At 48.9% G+C, this 25,927-nt stretch overlaps 1 protein-coding gene across 2 annotated transcripts in view; it reads right to left on the bottom strand.

Annotated features, from left to right (window-relative positions):
* The window catches only part of INTS3 (integrator complex subunit 3), a 1,800,341-nt gene that overhangs the window by 747,292 nt on the left and 1,027,122 nt on the right, over positions 1–25,927 (bottom strand). For both annotated transcript variants that reach the window (XM_069651244.1, XM_069651252.1), the window contains exon 21: positions 19,350–19,503. In XM_069651244.1, the coding sequence (XP_069507345.1) occupies positions 19,350–19,503 (154 nt within the window). The remainder of the gene's footprint in view (positions 1–19,349; positions 19,504–25,927) is intronic.

Below are 25,927 nucleotides of genomic sequence, written 5' to 3'. Positions count from 1 at the left end.
ACCTTGTCCGGAATCCGGAGGAGATCTGTCATTCTTCCTGAGTATTGTGACCACTGGGTTCTTAGAGCCCAATGGAGAGATCTCATTCTCAGGCGAGCCTCGGAGACAAGGAAGATGCAGGATGCCATGAGGCCTAGCAATCTCAAAAAGTCGAAGGCTGGGAGATGTTGGGCATTTTGAAACTTGTTGACCATCTGCAGAATATCTCGAGCCCCCCACCTCTGGTGCCGAGGCTTTTCCCAGGGAAGTGTCCAGGACCGCTCCGATGAACTGGAGTCTCTGTGATGGTATCATCTGTGACTTCTTTAAATTGAGGTAGAAGCCCAGTTTGTGAAGGAAGTGGCAGACATAATCTAGCTGGATCTGAGCTTGTTCCGAAGATACAGCTCTGATCAGCCAATCGTCCAGGTAGGGGTAGACGTGGATCCCTTCCCTCAGACTTGCAGCCACTACCGACATTAGCTTGGTGAAGACCCTCGGGCGGAGGTCAGCCCAAATGGCAGAACTTGAAATTGATAATGAGAGCCGCCAATTGCGAACCTCAGGTATCTCCTGTGTTTGAGATGGATTGGCACACGGAAATAAGCATCCTGGAGGTCCAGAGATACTAGCCAGCCCTGGATCTGGAGGGCCTGAAGGATCTGAGAGAGAGTTACCATCTTGAACTTGTCCTTCTTGAGGAACTTGTTCAATTCTCGTAAGTCCAAGATGGGTCTCAGTCCTCCGTCCTTCTTCGGTATGAGAAAGTAGGGGAGTACCAGCCCTTGTTCCTCTCCGCTACAGGTACCGGTTCTATGGCACCTTTCTCTAGCAGGTCTACAATTTCCTGCAAAAGGAGCGGATCTGGAACTTTTAGAGAGCTGTGCCCCGGTGGATGACTCTGAGGGATGTGTAGAAAGGGTAGGCAGTAACCCTGGGCAACTGTCTCCAATGCCCAAGCATCTGACGTAATAGCCTGCCCTTCCGTTTGGTGGTGAGTTAACCTGCCCCCTACAGGTGTTTTGTGTGGAAAGACCTCAGAGTGGTTTGGGGGCGGCTGATGCAGAAGCCGAGAGTAAAGAGGCACCTGCTGCTGCTGCAGCCTTAGCACTTTTGACCCGTCCACCTCGGGTGGATCTCCTTTGGCCTCTGCCTTTCCCGAATGCGGAATAATAGCGAAAGGACTTTCCTCTCCCAGAGGTTCCTGAGGGGCGAAAAGGAGTTTGGCGGATTGCAGCTTCTACAGATTTTGCTGCTGCTTTAGACGTTTGCAACTTTTCCAGACTGTCATCAGCCTTTTTACTGAATCAAGAAGAGCCGTCAAAGGGCATATTCAAAAGTCTGGCCTGGACATCAGGAGCAAAGCCAGACTTTCGTAACCAAGCATGCCTGCGGATTGTAGTACTTGCCGCCATGGCCCTGCTGATACTGTCAGCGGAATCAATGCCAGTTTGAAGAGATTCGCACATGGCATCTTTGCCATCTTTAATGATGTTAAGGAAGGCTTCCCTTTCCTCTCCTTCCGGTATGCAGTCAGCCGCTGATGAAGCACACTCCCACAGTGTGTGACTGAACCTGGCGAGCGAACAAGTGGCATTGATGGACTTCAACGCCATACTACAAGCAGAAAAGACTTTTTGTCATAGAATCGTACCTTTTGTCATCTCTATCCTGTGGTACAGTAGGGTAAGCGGATCTGCTGCTTGATGAAGTTGCTGCTTGAACCACCAGGCTCTCTGGAGTCGGGTGTTTTGATAAATATTAAGGGTCAGCTGCAGCTACCCTATACTTGGCTGACAATCTTTTATTGACTGCAGGGATAACCTCAGGAGTTTCCCAATTTGATGAAATCTTCCTTTGTAAAGCTGTATGGAAAGGGACCACAGGATCCTCCTGTGGACCTTTGTCTAGTATGTCTGTAAGGTCCATCCTGTTGAAAAACAGGTGAAGGCGCAGACCAACCCATGAATTCAATAATTCTTGCCATCAGGGTTCTTTCTATAGGGGGTTTCGGCATGTTCCCCCCTGGGTCTGGTTTGACGAATTCCACATCTGGGGAAGTGTCCAGTCCACTTGCCTCATGTAATGATTCCTGTAGGTCTTTGAACCTTCTTTCAGAGGTAAAATCCTCTGAAATAGGTGGTGTGGTCCTCTGCAGCCCGAAGGGTCTTTCTTGGTCAGAATCCTCCCCTTTTCATAGATTGAAGATAATCTGGGGTACTCTGACCTCGGAAATGGTGTAAAACCCATTTCTAAAGCAGAAGGAGCCAAACTTGCCATTATTCGGCGAGAAAATGTCGATGTCGTCGACGGCGATGTGAAAGGCTTCGAAGGCGCCGAGAAAGGCGTCGAGAAAACTGGAAGAGGCCTTGAGGAACTCGAGAGGATCGGGATCCTACTTGAGGATGTCGACGATGTTCTCAGCGTCGTGCTGGAGGCTCTGGGTATAACCGTTGGCTGTGAAGTAGCCGTGTTTTTTTCTTTTATCGGCGTCGGCGATGGCATCGATTTGATCGACGCGTCGAAGAACCCTTCGACAACGGCGTCGATGGCGCCGATCCATGCATCGAAGGGATCTTCGACGGCGTCGAAGATGGTGCCTTCCTACCCGATGGCCCCTGGCTCTCTCGGGTGGACTCTTTCGCCGGGTGCAACGACTCGCAGAGTTTCGATTTTTTGGGTTTTTCACCCAGGGTATCACCCTCAGCTGTCTTCAAGGGGGTCGAGGCCGCTTTCTCGAAGACGCTTAGCATTTTCTTCCTGAATTCCTCCCACTCAGCCTGAGAGCTGTGTTTTGTGGGGCAGGAGACCCTTTCTGGGGAAACCGAAGATGACGAGGAAGGGGATCTTCGATGTCTCTTCTTTGAGTGTCTAGATCTTGACGAGTGGTGGGAGCTACTTCGAGACCTAGAATGGGAATGCTTTCGACGGCGAGGAGACAAATGCCTCGACCCAGCCGAAGAAACTTTCGAGGAGGTTTTGACTGACTTACCTCTCTCGAGCTTCCCCCTGCGCTCCTTCAAGGCTTTCGCCGTCATCGACATGCAGTCCTCACACTCCGAACAATGGTGCTCGACTCCCAAGCACCACAAACAGATCCTGTGAGGATCCGCTATCGACATTTTCTTTCCGCAGTCTCGACATTTTTTGAAGCCGGACCGCGGAGTCGTCGGTTCAGATGAAGAAGCCATCGAGAACGAGTTGGTTTTATCAAGGAAATAGAATAGGTTTATCTGACTGAACTGAGCAACGATATTCCGAGGCCCCTCGAAGCGCAGAAAAACGGAACTGAGCAACGGACGCCGCGCGTGACTATTTATGGGCATGGTGATGTCGGCGCCGACACGGGGGCTGATGAGGGACATCAACTCGGCGGAGGTCGACGTGCAGCGCCCTCTACAGAGAAAAGATTTCCGAGGCCAGCAAGCTGGAGACGAATTATCAACGATAAGGAATACGTCGGAGGACACAATCCCTTCGAAAGAACATTACTGGCAAGTAATTTCTCCATCAATGGATTGCAATCTACCACAGATTCCACAAAGCAGTACAGCGTGTGGAGGCAGGATGAAAGTCTCAAACCAAAAATCTCTACACACTGCTCTTCCGAATCAGGCGTCCGCGCCACGTCAGACAGATATGTCTTGTGAACGCGTGGAGCGATGAACAAGTCACTTACAAAGCAGAGGTAGCACACGTGCGTGGCGAAATGCACCTGATGCCAATTCTTTTCCCGCTTTTTGGAAGCATTCTACAATTAAGAAAATTATCCAACAGGAAAACCTCTGCTTAGACACCACCAGGCCTTTAGAAAGTAACGGAGTTGGTCGTCATGTCTAAAGTCTGCCGTCATGTCTACATAGCAGCTGAGCACCCTCTTTGAGTACAGCCTGTGCAGTCTTTCCTAATCCCTGAAAGAGTGAGGCAGCGGGTAGAAAAGCGGCAGGTCAATGACTCGAGAGACGTGAAACTCTGATACCAACTTTAGGAGGAATTTATGTCGGATTTTAGGTCAAACCTTTTCCTTGAAAAAACGCAGAATGGGCGGCCTGCAAGAGATCCTGAACCTCACTTACACCCCTTGCTGACGCGAGTGCCATCAGAAAAGCAGTCTTAATCTTCAGTAGTATAAAAGAAGAAGAATGCATTGGTTCGAACAGCGCCGCCATAAAAATAAGTCAGCACCAAATTGAGGTCTCAATCCGGGACCCCTAAAGGTGTCGGTGGAAACCTATTCACAAGGCCCTACAGAAATTGGGTCATTACAGGGATAGTAATAACAAGTTACTTACTTGTAAATGTTGTTCTCCAGCATGGGTCTGGCACGGATTCACATGCTCATGAATATTCCCCGTTGTCAAGCCGGGAATCCTCGGTAAAGAAAAAAATCAGTTTCAGTTTTGTTTCTGAACTGTCTTTCTCCTAACAACCAATCCCCAGTCTCTGGGTCATACTGTCCCCAGCCAATGACTGCCCTCTACCTAAGCCCCTCCTCTGGCAGCCTTCTTCAGATTTGGAAGCACGTAAAGTGGCAGTAGGACCAAGAGAAGAGCCGCAGAGGGGTAGGTGGGAGGGTTTGCAGGTAAGTAACTTGTTCCTTCTCCAGCATGGGGTCTGGCATGGATTCACATGCTCATGATAAAGAATACATAGCAGTACACAAATGCATAACCACGGGAGGTGGCGAGGCCCAAATTAAGCATATCAACATCTCAACATTAAGCATCTCTTACCTCCTCACCAGGCTCAAACGAACAGGTTGCGCAGCACTGCTTGGCCGACTCTTCACTCCTCTCTGGAATCCCGGTCGACGCAGTAGAATTTCGTGAAGGTGTGCGTCGACCTCCACGTAGCAGCCCTGCAGATGTCCAGCAGGCGCACACCAGACAGGAACGCCGTAGTTGCAGCAATCACTCTGGTCGAATGGGCTCTCGGACGGCCAGGCAACAGTTGGTTTGCCAACCGGTGACAATGGGTGATGCAGCCGTAGAACCACCTGGAAATGGAAGCCTTAGAGAGGGCCGTCCCTTGGTTCACAGTGCCAAAGTTCACAAACAGCTGTGATGTCTTCTGAAAACACTTTGTACGGTCCACATAGAACATCAGCGCTCTAGCCACATCCAGCGAATGCAAAGTCCTCCCAGCCGGCGACGGGAAGAAAACAGGTAACACCAAGGGCTCGCTGAGATGGAAGTCCGACGGCACCTTGGGCATGAAAGAGGGGTGTGTCCGCAGCACCACCCTCGTCTCGTGGAATGTCAAGTAAGGTGGTTTACAAAAGAGGGCCTGAATCTCTCCCACTCATCATGCGGAGGGGATGGCCACAAGAAACGCTGTCTTCCAGGATAAAAAATTCAGCGGCGCCAAATGCATAGGCTCGAACGGGGGACCCCATGAGCCTAGTCAGCACACATTGAGCTCCCACGCCAGGGCCGGAGCCTTCACCGGCGGGAACGAACGGAAAAGTCCTTCAATGAATTACTTGACCAGGCGGTGTGACCACGACGACGAACGCCCTGGAGTTCTGGTGTAGCGGGAGATAGCCGCCAGATGAACCTTGATGGAAGCATGGGCCAACCCTGCCTTGGCCAGCGACAGCAAATACGGCAGCACCTGCAGGGTTGTAATCCGTAGAGGGTCGAGTTTCTGTGCACGGCACCAGACGGCGAACCTCTTCCACTTATGGCCGTAGCATGTCAACGCAGACGAAGCCCTGGCCTTGGCAAGCACCTCCTTGAAGTCCGCCGGGAGATCATATCCACCAAACTCTAGCGCTGCAGGAGCCATGCCCGCAAGTTCAGCGACCCTGGGTCGTGGTGCAGAAATGGGCCTCCTTCCCTAGCGAGAAGATCTGCATCTGCCGGAAGCTTGACTGGAGGGGACGTTGACATGTCCAGAAGGCCCGGGTACCATATCTGCCTCGGCCACGCCAGTGCAACTATGATCATACTGCACCGGGACCGTCTGAGTTGACTGATGAGTCGCAGAAGCAATGGCAACGAGGGAAACGCATAGACGAACAGGCCGTCCCAGGGGAAGGAGAATGCATCCCCCATGCCCCCCCGGCTGGGGAAACCTGCTGGCGAACCGCTGGCACTTGGTTTTCATCGCCGTCGCAAACAGATTGATCTGGGGATTGCCCCATCGTCGAAACAGTAGGTCCACCTGATCCTGCCAAAGCTCCCACTCGTGGCAAGAGCGCAGCTCCTGGCTGAGCGAGTCGGCGACAGTGTTCTTCACTCCTGCCAGATGAAAGGGTACCAGGAACATCCCCTGGGCGACGGCCCAGTGCCATAGATCCTGCGCTTCCTTGGAGAGAGCCGGGGATCTGGTGACCTCCTGCTTTCGAATGTAGAACATCGTGGTGGCGTTGTTGGTGAAGACCCGCACCACCTTGCCCTTGAGGGACGGAAAGAATGATTTGAGGGCCCAAAACATGGCACAGAGCGCTAAGACGTTGATGTGCAACGACTTCTCCTCCGGAAGCCAAAGGCCTCTTGCGCTGAGATTTCCAGTGAGCGCGCCCCATCCCTCAAGGGAGGTGTCTGTCGTCACCGTCTCCTGATGTGCAGGGGTCTGAAAGTCCATGGCCGCAGCTAGATGCGCTCGGACGCCCTACCAACAAATCGCTCGGCGGAATGTCTCGTTGAGGGTGATCTTGTCCTCGAAGCTTCTGATACCTTGATCCAACAGGCGTCGAGGAACTCTTGCAGCGGCAGCATTCGCAGCCTACACAGCCAAACGAGGTAGATGCATGACGAAATCATGCTGAGCAGGGACTTGATGGACCTCACCCTGGCAACTTCCATGGTCACCCACTGAGGCCCCACCCACCTTCTTGTTTAAAACCGTCCAAGAAAACGACATGATCAACATTATGAAAAACATAAAACCCTCCAATTGCAAAGGCGACCCCTGTCCTGCCTCCATCATCAAAGACTGCGCAGACACCTTGGCCCCTTTTCTAACAGCCTTCGTCAACGCCTCCTTCACCACGGGGAGAGTCCCCGCCTGCCTAAAGGAAGCATGGGTCCGACCCCTCATAAAGAAACCCACACTTGACCCCACCTCCCCTAATAACTACCGCCCCATCACCACTGTCCCTTTCCTCCTCAAGATTCTAGACAAAGCAGCCTACCTGCAGGTCCAGCACTTCCTCGAAGAACAGAACCTCCTTGGACTGAGACAATCCGGCTTTCGCCCTAGGCATGGGACAGAGACCGCCCTACTCGACCTAAAAAACCAAATGGCCTGCGCAAGGGACCAAGGCAAACCTGCCTTGCTCCTTCTCCTGGATCTGTCGGCAGCCTTTGATCTTGTAGACCACGACATCCTCTGCCACCACCTCTCCTCCACAGCCAACTTCTCTCAAGAAGCCATTACATGGATCGCCTCCTTCCTCCAAGGCAGGACCATGCAGGTCTTCTCCGACCTAGCCACTGCATCACCCTCTATCATGCTATGTGGGGTGCCCCAAGGCTCCTGCCTCTCCCCCACCCTCTACAACATCTTCACCCGCCCCCTCTTCCTCATCCTTGACGCCATGGGCATCTCTTACACCAACTACGCCGACGACACACAGATCCTTCTCACTCTGACAGGCAACTATGACACGGAGTCTGCTACCCTCAACAACATCTACAACACAATTCAAATGTGGATGGCTATCAATGGCCTCTGCCTCAACTCCGACAAAACTGAGCTCCTACTCGTAGGCTCCCCTGACACCATCAAGAAACTTGATGCTCAGTTCAGCCATTTCACCATTGACTCAATCACGATCCCAGTACTTGACACGGTAAAAACACTAGGCGTCTACTTAGACTCCAATCTATCCATGACCAGACAAGTAAACGCCATTGCCTCCTCTGCCGCTTACCATGCAAAACTCCTTAACGCAATCAGACCTTATCTGTCAAAAGACACCTGCACTAACATAGCCAGGGCCATAACCGGCTCGCGACTTGATTACTGCAATATTCTTTTCCTTGGGACCTCCAACAAAAATCTTGAGAAGCTCCAAGTAATACAGAACAGTGCCCTACGCGCTGCACAAGGCATTGCCAAGAGAGAGCACATCACCGCTGCCAGAAAAGCTTCCCACTGGCTCCCCATAAAGGAGAGGATCCTATTCAAGGCTCTAAGCATCACCCACAAATGTGTCCATCTTGCCGCCCCAATGTACCTTTCGCAGAGGATCCACCTGGTCTCCTCCACAAGACCCACTAGATCACCCTATGCCAGCATGCTCTCAGTACCCAGGGTAACAAGGACCAGAGCAGGGGGCTCCAGTTTCCCGTACCTCGCTGCCGTACACTGGAACACCCTCCCTAGCTCCCTGCGCTCTGAACCCTCACTGACCGCCTTTCGGAAAACCCTGAAAACGACCCTGTTCATCTAACAATTACATGGCCTAGCCCTCATAATTGTATTGTATGATGTATTATGTGATATATCTGATCACAGGTCACTGCCTTACTGTAACCCAAGGCACAACCTGCTCACATTGTAACTAAGTCTTCCTGCAAGTAACAGTGCCACAATGCCCCTGGGCTGCCTGCGCGCTATATAAATTTAATAAATAAATAAATAAATGGTCAACAGCCGTTGTACCTTGCCCAGGATGGCCTTTATCCTGTCCTCCGACGGCAAAGCCAGGCACGACACTGTTGAGCCTGGACCCCAGAAACCGAGCGTCCTGCGATGGCACCATGCAGGACTTTGCATAGTTTATCGAGAACCGCAGTTACGTGAGCAGTCGGACGGTCCTCGCTGTGTGGTCGACAGAGTTCCCTCGACTTCGCTCAGATGAACCAACCGTCCAGGTAGCGGTAGATGTGGATCCCGTGCAGGCGCAGCCGTGCCGCCACCAACACCAGGCACTTGGTGAAGACCCTTGGTGCCGACTTCAACCCGAATGGAAGGGCCTTGCATTGATAGTGTTGCCCCTGGACCACGAAGCGTAGGAACTTTCGATGCTCCTTGTGGATGGGCATGTGAAAATAAGCATCCTCCAGGTCCAGCGACGACCGGAAGTCCCCTTCCTCCAGCTGTCCCAGCACGTGCTGGAGGGTGACCATCCGAAACTTCTGGGACTTGATGTATTTTTTGAGGCAGCAGAGATCCAGGATGGGCCGCCAACCACCAGTCTTTTTCCTGACGAGGAAGTAGCACGAGTACACTCCGGATCCTCTTCGGGACGAGTTCCATCGCACCCTATCTCAGCATCGCTCGTACCGCTAGAAGCAGTTGTGCCACATGGTTTTCTTGCCTGGCCACTGGTGGAATGGGGGACACTTCCTTTGGAACTCCAGGGTGTGTCTGTGGGGCAGGGCGTCCAGCACCCAATGGTCAGTGGAGATCGACGGCCACACGCCGAAGTTCGCCAGCTGGCCTCCCACCGGGGTGCTCGCGTGGGGGCCCGATGTCAAGGCCGGTTCAGTCCTGCTTCATCATAGACGACCCACTTTGGGGGCCTTGGTGACAACGATTTCCTCCGGCTTTGCTGCGGCCCTTGTAGGCTTCCTGGGCCGAGGAACAGGATGGTCGATGGTACGAAGAGAAGTTGCCACCGAATCCTTTGGAGGCACCATGGGACTTGCCCCCCGGAGGCCCGAAAGGACGTCCATCGATGTTGGTGTGCTCAAGGCACGAGCTGTCTTGGTATCTGCATTGATGGCCTGCAGAGATTCGTCCACTGTCTTGCCGAACAAGTTGTCACCGTTGAAGGGCACGTCCAATACCCTTGGCTAGACGTCCTGACGGAAGTTGGTGGCCTTCAGCCAACCCCGCCGACGAAGGCAAACGCCGTTGCCCATCTGGCAGAAACCGGTGTCAGCCATGTCCGTGGCCACCGTGATGGCATGGTCCGATGCCACCTTGCCTTCTTGTAGGATTTCAGAGCCTCCGCCCTCTTGTCGTCCGGAAGGAAGTCCAGGAGAGGGGCACGATGGCGAGAGCGTGGCCCGCCTTAATGGTTGTTGCCGCCGACAAGATGACCCGTCGTCCCAGGTGTCTAGCTTCTTTCCCTCGCCATGCGGTGGGGAAGTGGAAGTCGATGCCGCCGACCCCGCAGATTTCTTCCTGACTGCCGCCAAGAGCACAGAGTACGGGGACGGCTGAGATCTGAGACACTTCGGTGCAGAGCCTGACATCCTGTATTTCTTCTCGAACTGGTCTCTCTTTGCCGGGGCCGAGGACGGGTTCTTCAGGAGGGACAGTCCTTCGTCCGAAATGTCGTCCAACAGCAGGATCGAGAGCACATTCTTCCTCTCAGCGTTGATAAAGGAATCCCCCCTTTTGTCCTCGGGGTTCAGCTAAAATAGCTCCGAGGCCCTAGAGATCATGGCATGGAACAAGCCAATCTTATCGCGTGGCGAAGCCCTGGGCGCCGGCGACGGGACGTCTGTTCCGTCGTTGCGGCCGTCGTCCGTGCCCGTCATCTCCGTCTCGTCCCTCGGCAGAGGGGATGGAGAAGGATGGTAGGGTGGAAGCGGATGGACACGCCTCTGCATAGGTGGCGGGTCCCATGATGGTCCAGGCGCCGCTGGATCGCCCGTCGGAGACACGGGCATCTGTGTCCTAATCTAGGAGCACAGGGTGTGCAGAGCTTGTAGGATGTCCGCCGACATGTTCGTCAGTTGTGGCAGCGGTTGCGACGGGAGCATTGGCAGTGGCGTGGTGTCCTCCGGTTCCTCCCCACCCTGCCGCCCCTCGTCAGTTCCCTCATCGCATTCCACGTTCGCCTCGTCAGGTCCTTCGCGTAGGACCTGGCATCGACGAACTTCTTGTCAGGCACGGTCTTCAGGCCCGAGAGCTCCTCGGACTGTGCCCTCCCGCCCCCTCTTCGGGGCGACAGACTCAGGGAGATGATCGGTATAGTCTTCACAGGAGTCTTCTCAATGGGCAGGAAAGACGATTCCCTCCGCGTGGGCAGGGAAACTCTTTTCTTGGGGGTTGTCTCCACAGGGACCGCATCTGCGGCATTCGCCAGGGACGCCACCACTCCCTCAATAGATGCCTTAGCCTGGTGAACCTGGGTCTTCACGACCTTGGGCGTGCCCGAGGCCTTCACCGTGGGGGAGGAGCAACGCCTCGCTCCCCCTTGGCTTTCTCCGTCGGAGTCGACCGGGCCTTCTCCAGAAGCTTACCCGGGTGGTCTGACTTCCTTTTCTTCGCTGAGCCGGAGCGTTGGCTCGTGGTTGACTGCGTCTGCGATGCTGCACCCAGCCTGGCTGCTGCGGAGCCCATACCATGTTGGGCCCCCATCACCGGAGCCCCCTCAAAAGGTCTTAGAAGACCGCTCAGATTTTCTCTTGCGAGAAGTATGCTGCCGGGGCTCACCCGCCCGGGCTCTTCGTCTGCAGCCACTCGACGAGCCGCTTGCGACGGTCCTTCATGGTGCGTGGCACCATGTCCTTGCAGAACACACAGACCTCCTCCACATGCGAGCTGTCCGAATGTAGGCAATAAAGGCACAGTGAGTGCCCATCGTCCAGGAAGATGTTCCGCAGCCCGCATCCTGGGCAGATCCTGAACAGAGGCGTCGAGTCTCCTTTATCCTCGGCCATGTCCACGCAGTGTAGGCCTCCAAGAATCTTCTGGAATCCTCCAAGAAGTGAACTCGATGAAAAATCGCCCTTGAGGGGCGTGGAAAGTTCAGAAAAACGGGCCCCTGTTAGTCAGTTGATGGATCGATGGAGCTTGAGGCTCGATTGACTGGAAAATAGAGCAGAACTCTTACAGAAATCTCAATACGCAGTAAAAGCTCAAGAGCTATAGCACAAGGACTTCCAACACTTGAACGTGTGGTAAAAATCTGAAGATGGCTGCCAGAGGAGGGGCTTAGGTAGAGGGCAGCCATTGGCTGGGGGCAGTATGACCCAGAGACCAGTGATTGGTTGTTAGGAGAAAGACAGTTCAGAAGTGAAAATGAAACTGATTATTTCTTTACCGAGGATTCCCAGCCTGACGACGGGGACTATTCATGAGCATGTGAATCCATGCCAGACCCCATGCTGGAAAAAAGAAGGATGCCTGACTCGGAGACCTCTTGAACACAGGCAAAGCTGCCAAGTAACCTTTGACGGTGCCTATCTGAAGGCCCGATGAGACCAGGGACAGGAGGAATTCCATCCCGGTGGTGGTGTATGAGATGGGGTCCACCCTGCGCTCCCTGCAACATGCCTCACGTTTTCTCCACCTGCTGGGCATACAGCGATCTTGTCTGCGTGCAGCCATAAACACATCAAGTACCTCTTCTGGGAGATCCAATCATCATACCTCATCTTCGTAAGAGCCAGGCATGTAGGTTGAGATACTCTGGCATTGGGTGAAGTACCCTACCTTCCTAGAAGGTCTGGTCTCCAAGGAAGCCGGCGGGTTGGGCAGATGTCCATTTGTAAGAGTGCCGAGTACATTTTCTCTTCGCCCAGTCCGGGGTAATCAGGGTCATGGTGGCCTGGAACCTCCTGGGTACCCATGGAATGACGGGTATCAGTGGAAACGCATAATGGAGGTTGAAGACCCACTTCACCAGGAATGCGTCCCCTAGTGCACTCCTCACCGGGTATTCCCTCGAGCAGAACTGCCTGTGCTCGTGGCAAACGGATCGACTGTTGAGGTATACCCACCAGAGCAAAGATATCCTCTAGAACTTCCCACTCGTGCGAAACAAAACTCGGCCTGCTCAGAGCGCCCACCAGCCTGTTCTCTGCTCCAACCAGAACCACAGTTGCAAGGATTCCCTGCATGGTAGTTGGGGGGGGGGGGGGGGGGGGGGGAGACCGCATCCCCTCCCCCTCGCTTGTTCAGGTATGCATGGCCACTGTGTTGTCCGTTAGAATCGGGACATGTTTACACAAGGGAAGCGTGAAAGACATTAGGGCTAGCTGATTGTTCGCAAAGCCAGCCTGTTGATATGCCACTAGCTCTCCACTGGGGACGTGAAGACAGTTCACTTGCAGATCCCTGTTGTGAGCTCCCCAGTCCTCCAGGGATGCATCTGTTAACACCTCTGCCTGAGGCCACAGTGGCCAAAAAGGGTTCCCCCGCCATCATGCTCTCCCATAAGAGGTTGCTGGCCACAGACTTTGACACCTTGAGGACCTTTTGTTGTCGAGGTACTGCGACCAGTGATCCCTCAAAAGCCACTGAAGGGATGACATCCACAGTCTGGCCTCTGGTATTAGAAAAATGCAGGAGGCCATGTGGTCTAACAGGCGGAGAAAGGAAGCCGCTAGAAAGCTGCCATGGTACTGGAAAAGCCTGACAATCTGCCTGACACTGGTGGCTCTTTCCTTGGGAGAAAAGCTTTAGGGCTGCTACAATGAAATTGAGAGCTTCTGTGTTGGTGTAACATGGAACTTCTAGAAGTTCAGGGAGAAGCCCAAACACAATCAGAGAGCAGGATGCCACAAGCTGCGTCAATACGAATTCCGGAAACCTTCCTCAGATCAACTAGTCGTCCAGGTGAGGCAATAAGTGGAGGCCAGATCTCCTTAGTGGCGCCACTACCACTGCCATCAGCTTGGTGAACATCTTGGGTGCGGAGGTTAAGGCAAACGGGAGAACACTGAACTGACAGTGTCCCTGATGATGCATCTCAGGAACTGCCTGCACTTTTGATGGATCAGTACATGAAAATAAGTGTCCTGAATATCCAGACAGACACCAACCAGCCCTGGATCTGCAGAGCTTGGATAATCTCCACCATGACCATCCTGAACTTGTCCTTCCTCAGGAACTTGCTCAAGGCCCTGAGGCCCAGGATGGAACAGAGTCCTCCTCCTTTCTTGGGTACATGAAAATAACGACAATACCAGCCCTAGCCTCTCTCCTGGGGTGGTACTTCTTCCATTGCACCATTTAACAAGAGGGATCACCGTTCTTCCTGGAGCTCCTGCTCTGGCTAGTGGGGATGTGGGGTGTCTGCATCAAAGTCTTTTTAAGGCAGCCAGACAGAATCCCCATCTGACGAGTTGCAAGCCAGGCGTATGAGGTGATCTCCTTTCACCTGCCCCAGTTCTCGGAGATTCTCCCCATAACCAGGGAAACGTGGGGAGAACTCAAAGCAGCTTAGCGGGTGCCGCTGCTGAAGTCTATTGGCCTGTAGAGGCCCCTCTTCCCCGTCCGGGATGCGAGAAATGCCTCTTGTCCTGCAGCAGTTGTGCCTTCCTTCCAACAGGAACATACCGCCTGTAACCCCTGCCTCTAGAGGAGAAGCCTAAGGACTATTTGACAGTCTGTTGTACCGCAAGCCCTAAATACTTGCAACCAGTTTCAAATTTTTTTAACATTTCTAAGGATTCGTCGGGTTTTGGCCCAAACAGGTGTTCGCTGTCAAATTCCATGTCCATGAGCTTGCCTTGAACATTAGGTGAGAAACCTGAGTAATGGAGCTATGCCGCCCTCGTCAGCAATGTGGCCGTTCATATGGCACGACCTACACAATCAGCGGTGTTGAGATCTGCTTGAAGGGCCAGGCAAGTCACCTAATTTCCATCATTAATCTGATCATAAAACCCATCTCACACCACCCCTGCTCAAAGATAATCAGCCGCCTCAGTTATTGTTCTCCAAAGGATGTCAGAATATTTAGCAACGGCACAGTTGACATGGATTTCCTCTAGAGCTATGCTTCTTGACGCAAAAATGTTCTTCGCTAAAGAGTCAGTCTTCTGGGACTCCATATCCATAGCAGTCTGGATGTGGCTGGCCGTGAGTTTACCGTGGCAGCTTGAGCCCTCAACCCTTCTGAAGTAAGGTGAGCCATAAGGAAGGGCAAATCCCCCTAGCTGGCTTACACTTTTTGGTCTGCTCGACATCCACAACTGGTATGGAACATGGCTTCTGTCACAACGTGTGAAGGGAGTCAGATACGGCTGCATTAAAGGACAATTCTCTTTCCGTCTGTGGGCTTATGTCCAGGATGTATTTGAGCTTGTAGGCAAGAAGTGGCTTTTCTGGGGTACCCATCCCGAAAGCCATAACCACCCTCTTAAACTCTTTCTGGTCTGAGAATTGGGATGTCCAAACGGGGATGCCTGCTACAGGCTGAGGTCAGGTGAAGTGTCAAGCCAACTTACTCCATGCAGAATATAAGCCGGAGTCAGTAAGCTGGCCCGATCCATAAATAAGTCGGCTTCACCAACTCTCCCGCTCATCGGCTCCATACCAAAAGGCACCGGATTCCCTTCTTTGTTGAAGATAGACCACAGAGTGGAAAAATTCCAATCTTGACTCCGGGACAAATGGGCTGTTGACCAAAAATGTCAAGGGAACCATTCCGACAAGGCCTCACATCGTCGAGGAATCAAGAGCCAATGGCACTGCTGTCGGCTTTGTGATAGTCAAGGGAGTGAGACCTGACAAGGCCACCTTGGCGCCCGAACTTCCGTGTAAAACTGGTGCCTGGATTGCATATGGCATCGGGGCCGAAGACGTTTTTGCGGTGGCTTTTTGAAGAGTTTGAGCATCTGGATTTTAAATGCCATCAACTCCTCCGCTGGGGCACCAGTAGCTGGGAAGGAATTATCCTGCGCCTACGACGAACAGGAGTGGTGTCTATGCTGAGGTTGTTTCTTCTTCTTGTGGTAGGATGAGGATGAATGGTGCAACTCACTGTGTGTAAGCACTTTTTCATTTTCTTACGGTGCCTGTACTCTTTCTCGGGCATAGGGCCTTCGGTGTTGAGGGCCCGACGACCTGACAGTCTATCACGCAGGAGATTTGGCCGCACGAGGGCTAGTTGTGCCGACCGTTTCCGGATCGCCTTCGGGTTTATATGTTGACAGGAACTGCACTGCTCGACGTAGTGTTCCACCTCGAGACACCACACGCAAATACTGTGCGTGTCCGTGATGGACATTGTTGGGTGTCCTGACCCACGTTTGGACTATTATGCTGCAACATTTGGTGCTGTGGGTTTAGGAAATCCAAGCGAGCGGAAAAGCCAACATTTGCGCCAGAATCCGGGAGAACCGTGCAGTTTTGCGCACAGCAAAATGGTCCCCTGACCTGCCACCCACCAGTGCAAAGAAAGATGGTTCTGTTAAAAACCCGTTTTTATTAATGTCAAAAATTGCTAAGATCATGGGCCCAGAACCACCAAACAAAAATCCAACTATGGTTGAGTGTTTTACTTTACTCTACTACAGATCCACATCAATGCCATGTCAAGCAAGGATCATACTATCAAGTAAAATCCTTTCTTTTGGAAATGGATTAATTCAAGACAGATCCCAAAAATAGGTGCAGTACCGACATTTTCCACAAACCAGCGCTATCGGTCTAAACTCTGACTGGGGACCTGTATTGCAGAAGCTAAACAGCATCCTGAGCTAGCTGGGACTTCAAAGGTTTGTTCCCAGGAGGCAGTCTGATTCAATTAAAACAGTTCAAAGGGCCTCTGTCCATGGGAAGCATTCAAACCAGCCCTTACCAGCAAAAGCCCAGGAGATCACATGGTCATGCTAACCAAATGCAGAGTGGCCCCCTGGTCTGCTGACCTCAGTCAACACAATAGACTCTTTCAATTGAATGGAGTATGCTGATTTGGGTGTGGACTGTAAAAAGAGCTCTGCCTGGAAGAAGAGACATGTGATCCCTGACTCACCCAGTTCCTAGGGCCGGGCCAGACACTTTTTGTGAATTGAAGGCAAATATATGTTTTATAAAAACACTGATAACTAATTGTAACCAGATGACAGGAATGTACAATTTGGAGATCCTTAAAATGGAAAATGTACCTACAATTTGAGTCTAAACTTAAATCTGTACGATGCTCTGGGACCGAAACCCACAATTTATTCATGTTGCAGACACTGGGTTTAAGCTAGAGACATGGAAATTTACTGGAATATGTGAAGAAAGGCGGTGTACATTTGTGCCATTTTTGGTAAACGTCCAATATTGGTAAACCAACTAAAAACGAAAATAAGTTGTCATTTTTAAATGCAAGCTCTTAGGAAGATCAGAGTTGAACAATAATGTACCTTAAGCCATCTGCAATCTGTACATGTAATGTCAACCACTTGTGTATCTGGGAAATGTGTTTAGTTATGAAAATTATTTTCTACGGTAAAAGCAAAGAGGAGTGTCCTTTCTGTATGCCATAAAGATGACTCTCTCTGACTCACTGCTCCCTTCTCAAATCAGGTCAAAGAGAAATCCTTGACCTATCAAATCGTGAGTGGGTTGGGCAAAGAAAGTTAGCATCCACACCCATTTTCAAAAGACATAAAAAGAGCCACTGGAAGCCAGGCAGGGACATTCACTTTCCACTTTCTTGCGGGACACTTTGCCGGGAGACTCCAGACTTCAAATCCATCAATCTCCAGAGAGACCAGAGATCCAGAGAGACCAGATCGCTGTGCAGTGCTGAGAGCTGACCCAGATCGCTGTGCGCAGAACCAGTACCCAGTGGCGAGAGAACCGCAGCCAATCCTGACCCGATCCGTGACAAAGTCACATTCCTGCCCAAAATTTAGTGTGAGTACTCAGCCAGAACTGTGCAAAACCAATCTCTTAGTTTGAGAACTGCATCATAGAAATCGTGTCCCTCCTGTTGATTCAAAGCTGCAAAATTGTCATCTCTCATTCTGAGCTTTACTTTTATTTTGAGAATTTTGAGAATCTACCTTCACGAAATCGCCCTTATCTCTTGAACCGTTTGTGATAGAAGCGAGATTTAACTTTTATTTTAAAGCTGAGATTAAGCTTTCCAACTTTTCCGACTTGCTACTCCTTATAATTCCTTCGTAATTGCGCTCGACGCACGCGACTAAATTGCAGCGATTTGACATTTTGCTTCATTTCAGCTACGTGTAAAAATATTTGTCTTTTGCTTCCATTACGGAATTCCGTTTTCAACCTGATAACCATCCCTGAATCATTGATAGGGCTGGCCTGAACTGATTTAAAGTATCTCTCACTCACCCTGAATCTCTTAGAGGGAATTAAAATCATTTTTAGCATATTTTTCCCTTCTTTGCATACCACCTTTAAAGTACTTTGCCTGTGTTTAAAATCATCCCTGTTTCTCTAAGCTTGCTAGGGGGGAACTGAATTTGTATTGTACTGTGATTGTATTCCTGAAGACTGTGTGTTACTTCCACCTCCTTACATTGCATAGAGGGGGGGTGAATTGCCAAAAGGGGAAAAGTGATTATATTATGTTTTGCTGAAATCATATCAAGTTTATTCCTGTGTTGCTTCTTTTCCACCTTCCATTTCCTTGTACCATATAAAGCATTCTCAGCTACCTTATCCTCTATACTACTCCTAAGTAATTAAACCAGTGTGCTAGTATACATCATCCATTGTTGATCACTCACTGTCATATGTCTAAGTGTGATATCAAATATTAATTTATTATAAAAGTGTGATCTATATCTATGGTTTAATTTTTCAAATAAACCTTTATAATTTGCAAAACAAACCTACTTCTTGGCTCAGTGGGGTCAGGGGGATTCTAAGAGAGGGGCGTTATATAAGGGTTTATCATCCAGAGTATAACGGGTCATAAAAATATATAAATAAGGGCTTCCCTTGAGCAATCCCAGACAAGGCACTGACCTAGTGGGAATGCTTGATTGGAGTCTTTAACAACATCCTCAAGTCGCAGTCCTTACAACGCTCAAAACCTGAGGTTTTAGGGCCTGACAAATCTGCGTTGATTGGAAAAAAGATTGGAAAAAAGTTGCTCACTTAAGAGAATTTGCATTCCGAAACAGCAGTCCTAACACGCAGAAAAAAGGAACTGAATTATGGGGGCGCAGTGACGCAAAACATGCACTGCCACGTCTGGAGTTGGAGTGGTGCAGTCAAGACAGTCGACGCCGAGACGCACTATGCATGTCTAAAGGTTTCCTAGCAGCTAATGCTACAATCGATATATCTATCAGGTGAAAAATCTGATGAAAAATGCAATCCACTGAAGGGGACTGGTGGTTGGGAGCCAAGGAGTTTGTGAGGGAGGTGCCAGCAGGTAAGCGGTCCTGGTAATGCGCCCTTAGCTTTTTCAAAGTCTGCTGTACAGAGTGTCCCATCCCTGTACAGACAACACCATAGTTATGGCGAAAAGTGAAAAGGATATGAGTACATAGGTGGTGCTCCATAATCTAGAAAGAGGATAGTACTTTAGAGTATTTTAGGTAAGAACCAATGCTGGAAGACGGAAGGTTAAGCAATCGCTACATAGGCACACAATCCACCAGTTCTCCTTTCTGCATTTGAGAAGATTTCAAGTACTTCAAAAGAGCATGAATTCTTCCCACAAGAAACTTCAGATTAGCCAGTGGTAGGTGAACAGTATCAAACAGCCGCATGTGAGGGTGTTCGACAGGACATGAATTTTAGTGTAACCTTACCTCAGTGTAAATGGAGGGTGTAAGGTAACAGAGTAGGCGCACATCGTCTTCTTGGCAAGCCTTCATGTCCATCATAAGGCAAGTGTGGAGGTCTCCAAGCTGTGTCGCCTGTGCAAAAGACTCGTAGAGGTTCATTTTGCCAGCTGCTGCTTTACTGAAAGGGCAGAAGATTAAAATAACAGGTCACTTGCATAAGTCGCAATACCACAATTTCACACTTTTTGCTAGATTGCTTCCACTTCTAAATGATGCGATAATACTGCATATTGGTAAATGTAGTGGTAGCATCTTGCTAAATGCTGTTCTGCTGGCTATCACTGAATGCGGTTACAATGTTAATACAAGTTTCTGACAAAGCTCAGGAGAAGGTTGATGAGCGCTTGTAGTCTAAGTGTTGTGAATGTGTACGTTAGGCCTGAGCGGGAGTGCATGAGGCTGGTCGGTAGATGGTCACTCCTGTATATAGATTAAGAGTAACTGGATCCGATACCGTAATGTATAAGGGAGCTTACCTGGACTCTAACCAAGAGGCACACAGCTGGTCTGTCTCTGAGCCATCATCTACCCTCTTATGGTTACTACATTGGCGATGAGTGGACAACGAACCACAGGTGTACAAGGACTTCAAAGAAAAAGTAAGGAGAGCTGTGGTGTGGAGAGCAGTGCATAGTAGACGGCCCACCGCCCCCAAAAGGTGTCATCCATTCTCCAATAAATGTACAGGGGAACTCTCAGGGAATGAAAGAAACTTGCAGCTTTAGGGCGATTGCCAGCTAGATCTGTCCAACCATGAAGCCAGCATTCCCAAGCAGAAAGCCGCAACTAGCGATAATCTCAATCAGATTATGCCATGAGAGGTTTAGAGAAATCACGCTTTTCTTTTTGGAAATACAGCACACAGCAACAGAACATCTTCTGCAGATACCCCAGGACTTGATTGTGGCCTCAACAAACTACATATCTGTGCTATGCAGCACATCACTGTCACTTCAAGAGTCCTCTTCCTTTAGATCAATGCTTTCATGGACATCAGCCATGTAGCACCATTGAAGTTCCAAAGACTTGGGTAAGGCATCCATCTGAGGTGGAAGTAAAAATGAAAACTCTGGCAAGGGGAACTAAAAGCAATCTGCATGCAAGGAACTGCAAATAAGGGGATGAGCTAGTGCTCAATTTAGGTCCAATTTAAATGGGGTCCAGAATGCCTTTTCCCCGGAGGATCCTCAGCAGGCAGGGCTGGGCTGTAATCAGTATCTAACCTTTGTATATAAAGGCATCTATAGGGAGTCACTGCACTAGGCAACCATGCTGCAAAAGATGCAAACTCCAGGAGGGACCGATGTTTACCTCATCAAAAAGTGAAAACTATCATTTGGTGGACATGATGCCCCGCTTAGGGCTGCCACAGCGACAGATGTGGCCACACCAATATGGGCATTTTGGCACCTCTAACCCCCCCCCCCCCCCCCGAGCCCCCTCTTTTAAAGAGCGATTGTATGTATGCTGGGCTTCTAGCACGAGTGTGAATTTCTGCTGTTGACCAATGTTTAGATCAGCAATATTAGGAGTCATAGGTTAACTTATTTAGCTTAGGGGCAATGTTTGGATTTCGGTAGGTTTTCACCCTAACAAACTTAGTTCATATTTTGTATAGAGAAACACTTGGGGGTTTATGTTGTGTCTGTCACTATTCTACTTTGGATCTTAGATCTGTAAGGCTGCTGTCTTGTGAGCATCATGCTACACGCTGTGGCCGCTAGAAAACTACTCTCCACTTTTACGCCATGTTCTAGTTGAGATTATATGGGGAATCACAATTGGGTCTAATGCCTAAGCAGCAGGGAATGTATTCTGGCAAAGTCCCTAGGTAAAGGCTGCATAGACAATGAGAGCACTTAGTCAATGGGTACCACATGCTCTTTGGCGTTCATGGTTTAAGAATGTCTGGTGTGCAGATGAATACATTTTGTGCATGCAGGGAATTTGTACATTTGGTCTGTGTGCTATACATGGTGTGTGATTGCTGGGGTGTTTGTGACTTGTGTATTCATGATGCATATGGAAATAGCAGGCGTGTCTGTAACGGTTGCATGGAACTTTGTAGGGTGTCAGTGTGATATGAGTAGTTGCATTCTGCTGGTTCTACTGGCCTTATCTATTGGTGGGATTGGCTACAATGTTTGGTTTTGATGATGGTGAAGGACTGTCCTAAAGTAACACGCCTTGTGTTGACTGGAAGTTTTGCAACACCACTCAGGATTACGTTAGTGCGGTGAGACATGGGCTGTCTAGGTTTGCATGCCAGGGCTCTGTACTTCCCAGTCAAGGGTATCCTAATCCAGTTGCTTGGCAACCTGCAGTTCCCGGTTTGTTGTACCCCACAGCTCGGAACATATCTCTGCATGGTTTGTTTCTTGTGTACCTTGGGAGCTGTATACACACGCGTGTTGGTGTGTATGTAGCCAGGGCATCTGAGTGGGATGTAGTGTCTTGCTTAATGTTGTCCTGACCAGCAGGTCTGTGTCGGAACTACCATCAAGCCTCTTTTTGTGACTACATAGTCAAAGAGCAAAAGCAGCTGAGCGAGAGGGGCGAGGAGGAGAGAACACATTTATGAGAATTGTAGCACAAATACTAAAGTGTCCATCAGAGTGTGTGAGAAGACACCATACAAAGTTCTGACTATTGTTCTTCAAGAACAAATATATAAAAGAAAGACAGCAGTTTTAACGTGATTTGTGGAAAAAGTAGGCCTAGAAACACTGGCCCCTAACAAAGGCAGAAGGAAAACTCAGACATTGCACTCTGGGGGATTACGTCCCAAATTGTTTACAAGAGGGCTTTGTAATGAGGGGGATTTGAATGCTTAGATACTGCAGATGGGAAATGAAAGCAATTTCCATCAAGCTTGGAGGTTTTCATGCACCATTCTGACAAGGTTAGTGGTTCAGTTTTCCAAAGGAAACATCACAATTAATCTTAAGGGAGAGGCTAAAACACCTGGTAAGAAAGGGAAGTCAGGCATCTCTTAAAGGTAAGTAACGTGGACAGAGCACATGGCTGAACACCCAAGTAGGGGGAACAGACTGACACAAAACTACATACAATTAGTTGACACGCGTATCAATACACCACACTGATATACTGAAAAATGTACATCTTCTAAAACAAGTCTAGATCTCCATCAGTTTGAATATGTACTTAGGCAGATAATACAACCCACTCTGTGTATATAGGGTAGGTACCATGCCTAGTGGTATCAAACAACGCATACAGACAAAGGTTGGGAAGAAAAGGCAACAAGATATTTTACCATAAAAGGAAAATAATTATAAAAGCAACTAGGGCCATCAATGATACTCCACAATGCACAAGAGCAGCGGCACAGAGAAATAGCTGTTAAAGATAAGGAATCTGTGGGAGGAAGGAGTCCATTATAAACTCCACATTGATTCTATCCCTCTAGGACATTGTATTTGAATAATACAAATGCACACATTATAATTAATAGTAGTGCTAGAGGGTGAACACAGTTACTAAACACGGCCAAAGGCCTCCTAAAACCTAATACACTCTATATACAATTACCAATGCAATACACTTCAGGGAAAATATTAGTCACACAAATTAGCTATGGTGCAAGGTGTAAAGAATGCCTTCACAGTTAGAGAAGTGGAGAGCAAGATTATAAAAATACATCTAAAATCCCTGATTAATACTAAAAAGCATGTTTGTGGCCTCGAAACTAGGTGCTTCTATCTCTCAGTCATTTGTGAGGGAATTAAAGATACAATAATATTCTTAGAACAGTAAAAAAACATTAAAAACTAAAAATGTTACCTATTTCCTCCCATGTCAAGTGCATCATAGTGATTAGAGTACTTTGAAGCCAATGCCCAGGGACAGTAAAGTACCCTCAAAGTCACTTTGTGTTTTCCAGGGTAACGGATAAGTTACTTCCCTGTAACTCCGGCTCTCTAGCAGTGGCATCTTTCAGAGATTCTAGTATCACTCTCAAGCAGTGGTCAATACTGGTTATTAAGGCCTTCAGGAGATCTGCATAGAGACAGGGCTTTGCAGGGCAAGTGAAAAAACTTGCAGACAAGCTTCCAAAGGCGTGGTTTGGGTCTTCAGTAGGCCTCTCTAATATGTAGGTGTCTTGCCTCCAACGACGATCTAAAGAATGGCGGCAGGAGTCCCTCTTTCATCCAAGATTTGAGCTGGAGTTGCCCCAGAGTCCACCAATGCTAAGGATCTCCACTGTTCAAACTGGCAAGGGCTGTCCAATCCTAGACAATCTCTGGCCAACACATCTGTCCAGCAACAGACATGGATGAATCCAGCTATTTCAGAAACATCTCCAGTGGCCCCCGAGTGAACCAGAGTGCAGGGGGCGAGTAAACATACTTTCCCTGCCCCATAGCCACCTCCATAGAGATTAACCGGCATTCTGAGAACTACATACTGTGGAAATGCTCGCACAGCGATGAATGCACTCTTAAAGAGAAACCCCCTGTAGCGATTTGCGAAATGTTTCCAGGTCTGATTGTATGAAACTACAACAGAAAGATATCGGAACCAATGCATTTAAGACCTCGCAGGGCCTTTCATCAGGGAAATGTCTGTTGAAAAAAGAAAGGTGATCCTTATATTAGTTTTTACTTTTCATGTGCGTCGGCGTCGCCGGGGTGTACATCCCCATAAGTAGGGCGTGAGCCGAACCTGTCGGGGCTGGGGACAGACGCAGAGAAGCGGGAGCTCGCCTTAGAGAGGTCGACAACCTCAGATACGGAGGTAGCGTTATCACTGTCCCCCTCGTCACATTCGGCGGTGGGTGAGGAATCAGCCTTCGACATAGCGTAGGCTGCCGACATCTTGACCATGCGGTCCTTCAAAGTTTTTGGACAAAGGAGATTACAGACCGCACTGCTGGCCTCGTCTTGGTCGAGGGGTAAGCAGCATTTACACCGCTTAAACTCATCTTTCCAAGGAGAATTTGCCGTTACAAGGGCAAAATCTAAAAGGAGTCCTCTCCATAGCTGAAGATACAATATTAAGTGATAACGACCCCGAAGGAAGGGGGGGGGGGGGGGGGGGAGAGAAAGGCATTCTAAAAGGAAACAAATATCCCAACGACCCCATACCTTGTGCAAGAGTTGTGTTGCTGTTTACCACCTACAAACATGCATCACTATATTAAAATTCATTAAAAGGTTGGTGTCCACTCCGTTATGACAGTTTTTCTAAAGTCCTACCAATACTTCATAAAACCCATATCTGAGGCAGTACATACGCTCCACTCTTAGTATAAGGCTGTACCACCTAAGAATGTTTTGTTAGCATGGACAGAGCAGCCAGGCTTATTTTAGGAGGGAGAGAGGGCTGTAGCTTGGTACAAAGAAATTGTACCATACATCTGGTCCAAAGAAACACTAAAACACTATGTATTGTAAAAATAAAAGGGTTATTTAATTACAAGTAGACCAAGATACATCTTTGGTAAGTACTAGAACATCAAACAAAACATTCATAACAAAAAAAAAAAAACTCAACACCTATGGTATGCAAACCAAGGTAAAGCCTTCTCAAAAAAGGGTAGTAGGCGCCCCTCTCCAGAAAGAACATGGCATGATAACCTATTCTGTTTTTTTCCCACTTTGAGGGTCGCTTTTGGCTCACTGTACCTTTCACAGATGGGAAATATCCATTTGCAGATCAGTCTTTGTCTCGCCCACATGGGCAGTCCAGCACCGAAATGCTATGGTAATTCCCTTCTGAACAAGAGTACCAACAGCAAGCCCATACACGTGTTTCAGCCTTGTTGGGCATCAGTGAGGTGGAGCTGTGCCTTATTTAGAGGAGCATGAAGCAAGTCAAGATGAGTCAAACCTAAGGGTATATATACATTCAGTATAGTGATATACTATTCTTGTGGAATAAGACCAGTTTAGATAAACTTTTAGGATACAAATCAGTATTTCAAGAGTAGTTGACCCTGTCAGTCATGCAGTGACAAGTAGTTATGAAATTGCACAATAAACCAACCCTGTTACAAGTATACTCATTGCAATATTACTTTTTAGAACTCAGAGCTAGTAAATAAACTCATACTTTCTGCGGGGTCTTAAGCTGCTCAAAGACACAAAGTATGAACACAATTATTTTAGAATGCACTAAGCAAATCATTGAAAGCAAAACCCAATTACGCGTTTTAAAAATATTGTTTATTGGTTAAAATTAATTCAACCTTAATAATAAGAAAAACAATTAATCAAAACTAACGAAACATACAATTCTTAAAATCACTACACAAAATGTTTAAAAGAAATAATAAAATTAATTTGGCTAAGGCTATAATACTCTGAACTCAATTAAAAATTGGAAACATAAAAATAAGGAATACAGAAGAAAAAAAGATGAAAATGTGAAAGCTTACACCTTAAATCATTACTACATCCCATTCTTTTTTGTTCATCCTCCCTTAGTACATGTTTATCCAAATTCAAATTATACAGAAAATGCATCACAGAGACCACCAAATTTGTCTGTTGACCAATACATTTTCCCCCAAAAGATTC

The sequence above is a fragment of the Ambystoma mexicanum genome, chromosome 1p, assembly GCF_040938575.1.
Source record: "Ambystoma mexicanum isolate Mex_15411 chromosome 1p, UKY_AmexF1_1, whole genome shotgun sequence".
Classification (NCBI taxonomy): domain Eukaryota; kingdom Metazoa; phylum Chordata; class Amphibia; order Caudata; family Ambystomatidae; genus Ambystoma; species Ambystoma mexicanum.
This window is presented reverse-complemented; position numbering and strand designations above follow the sequence as displayed.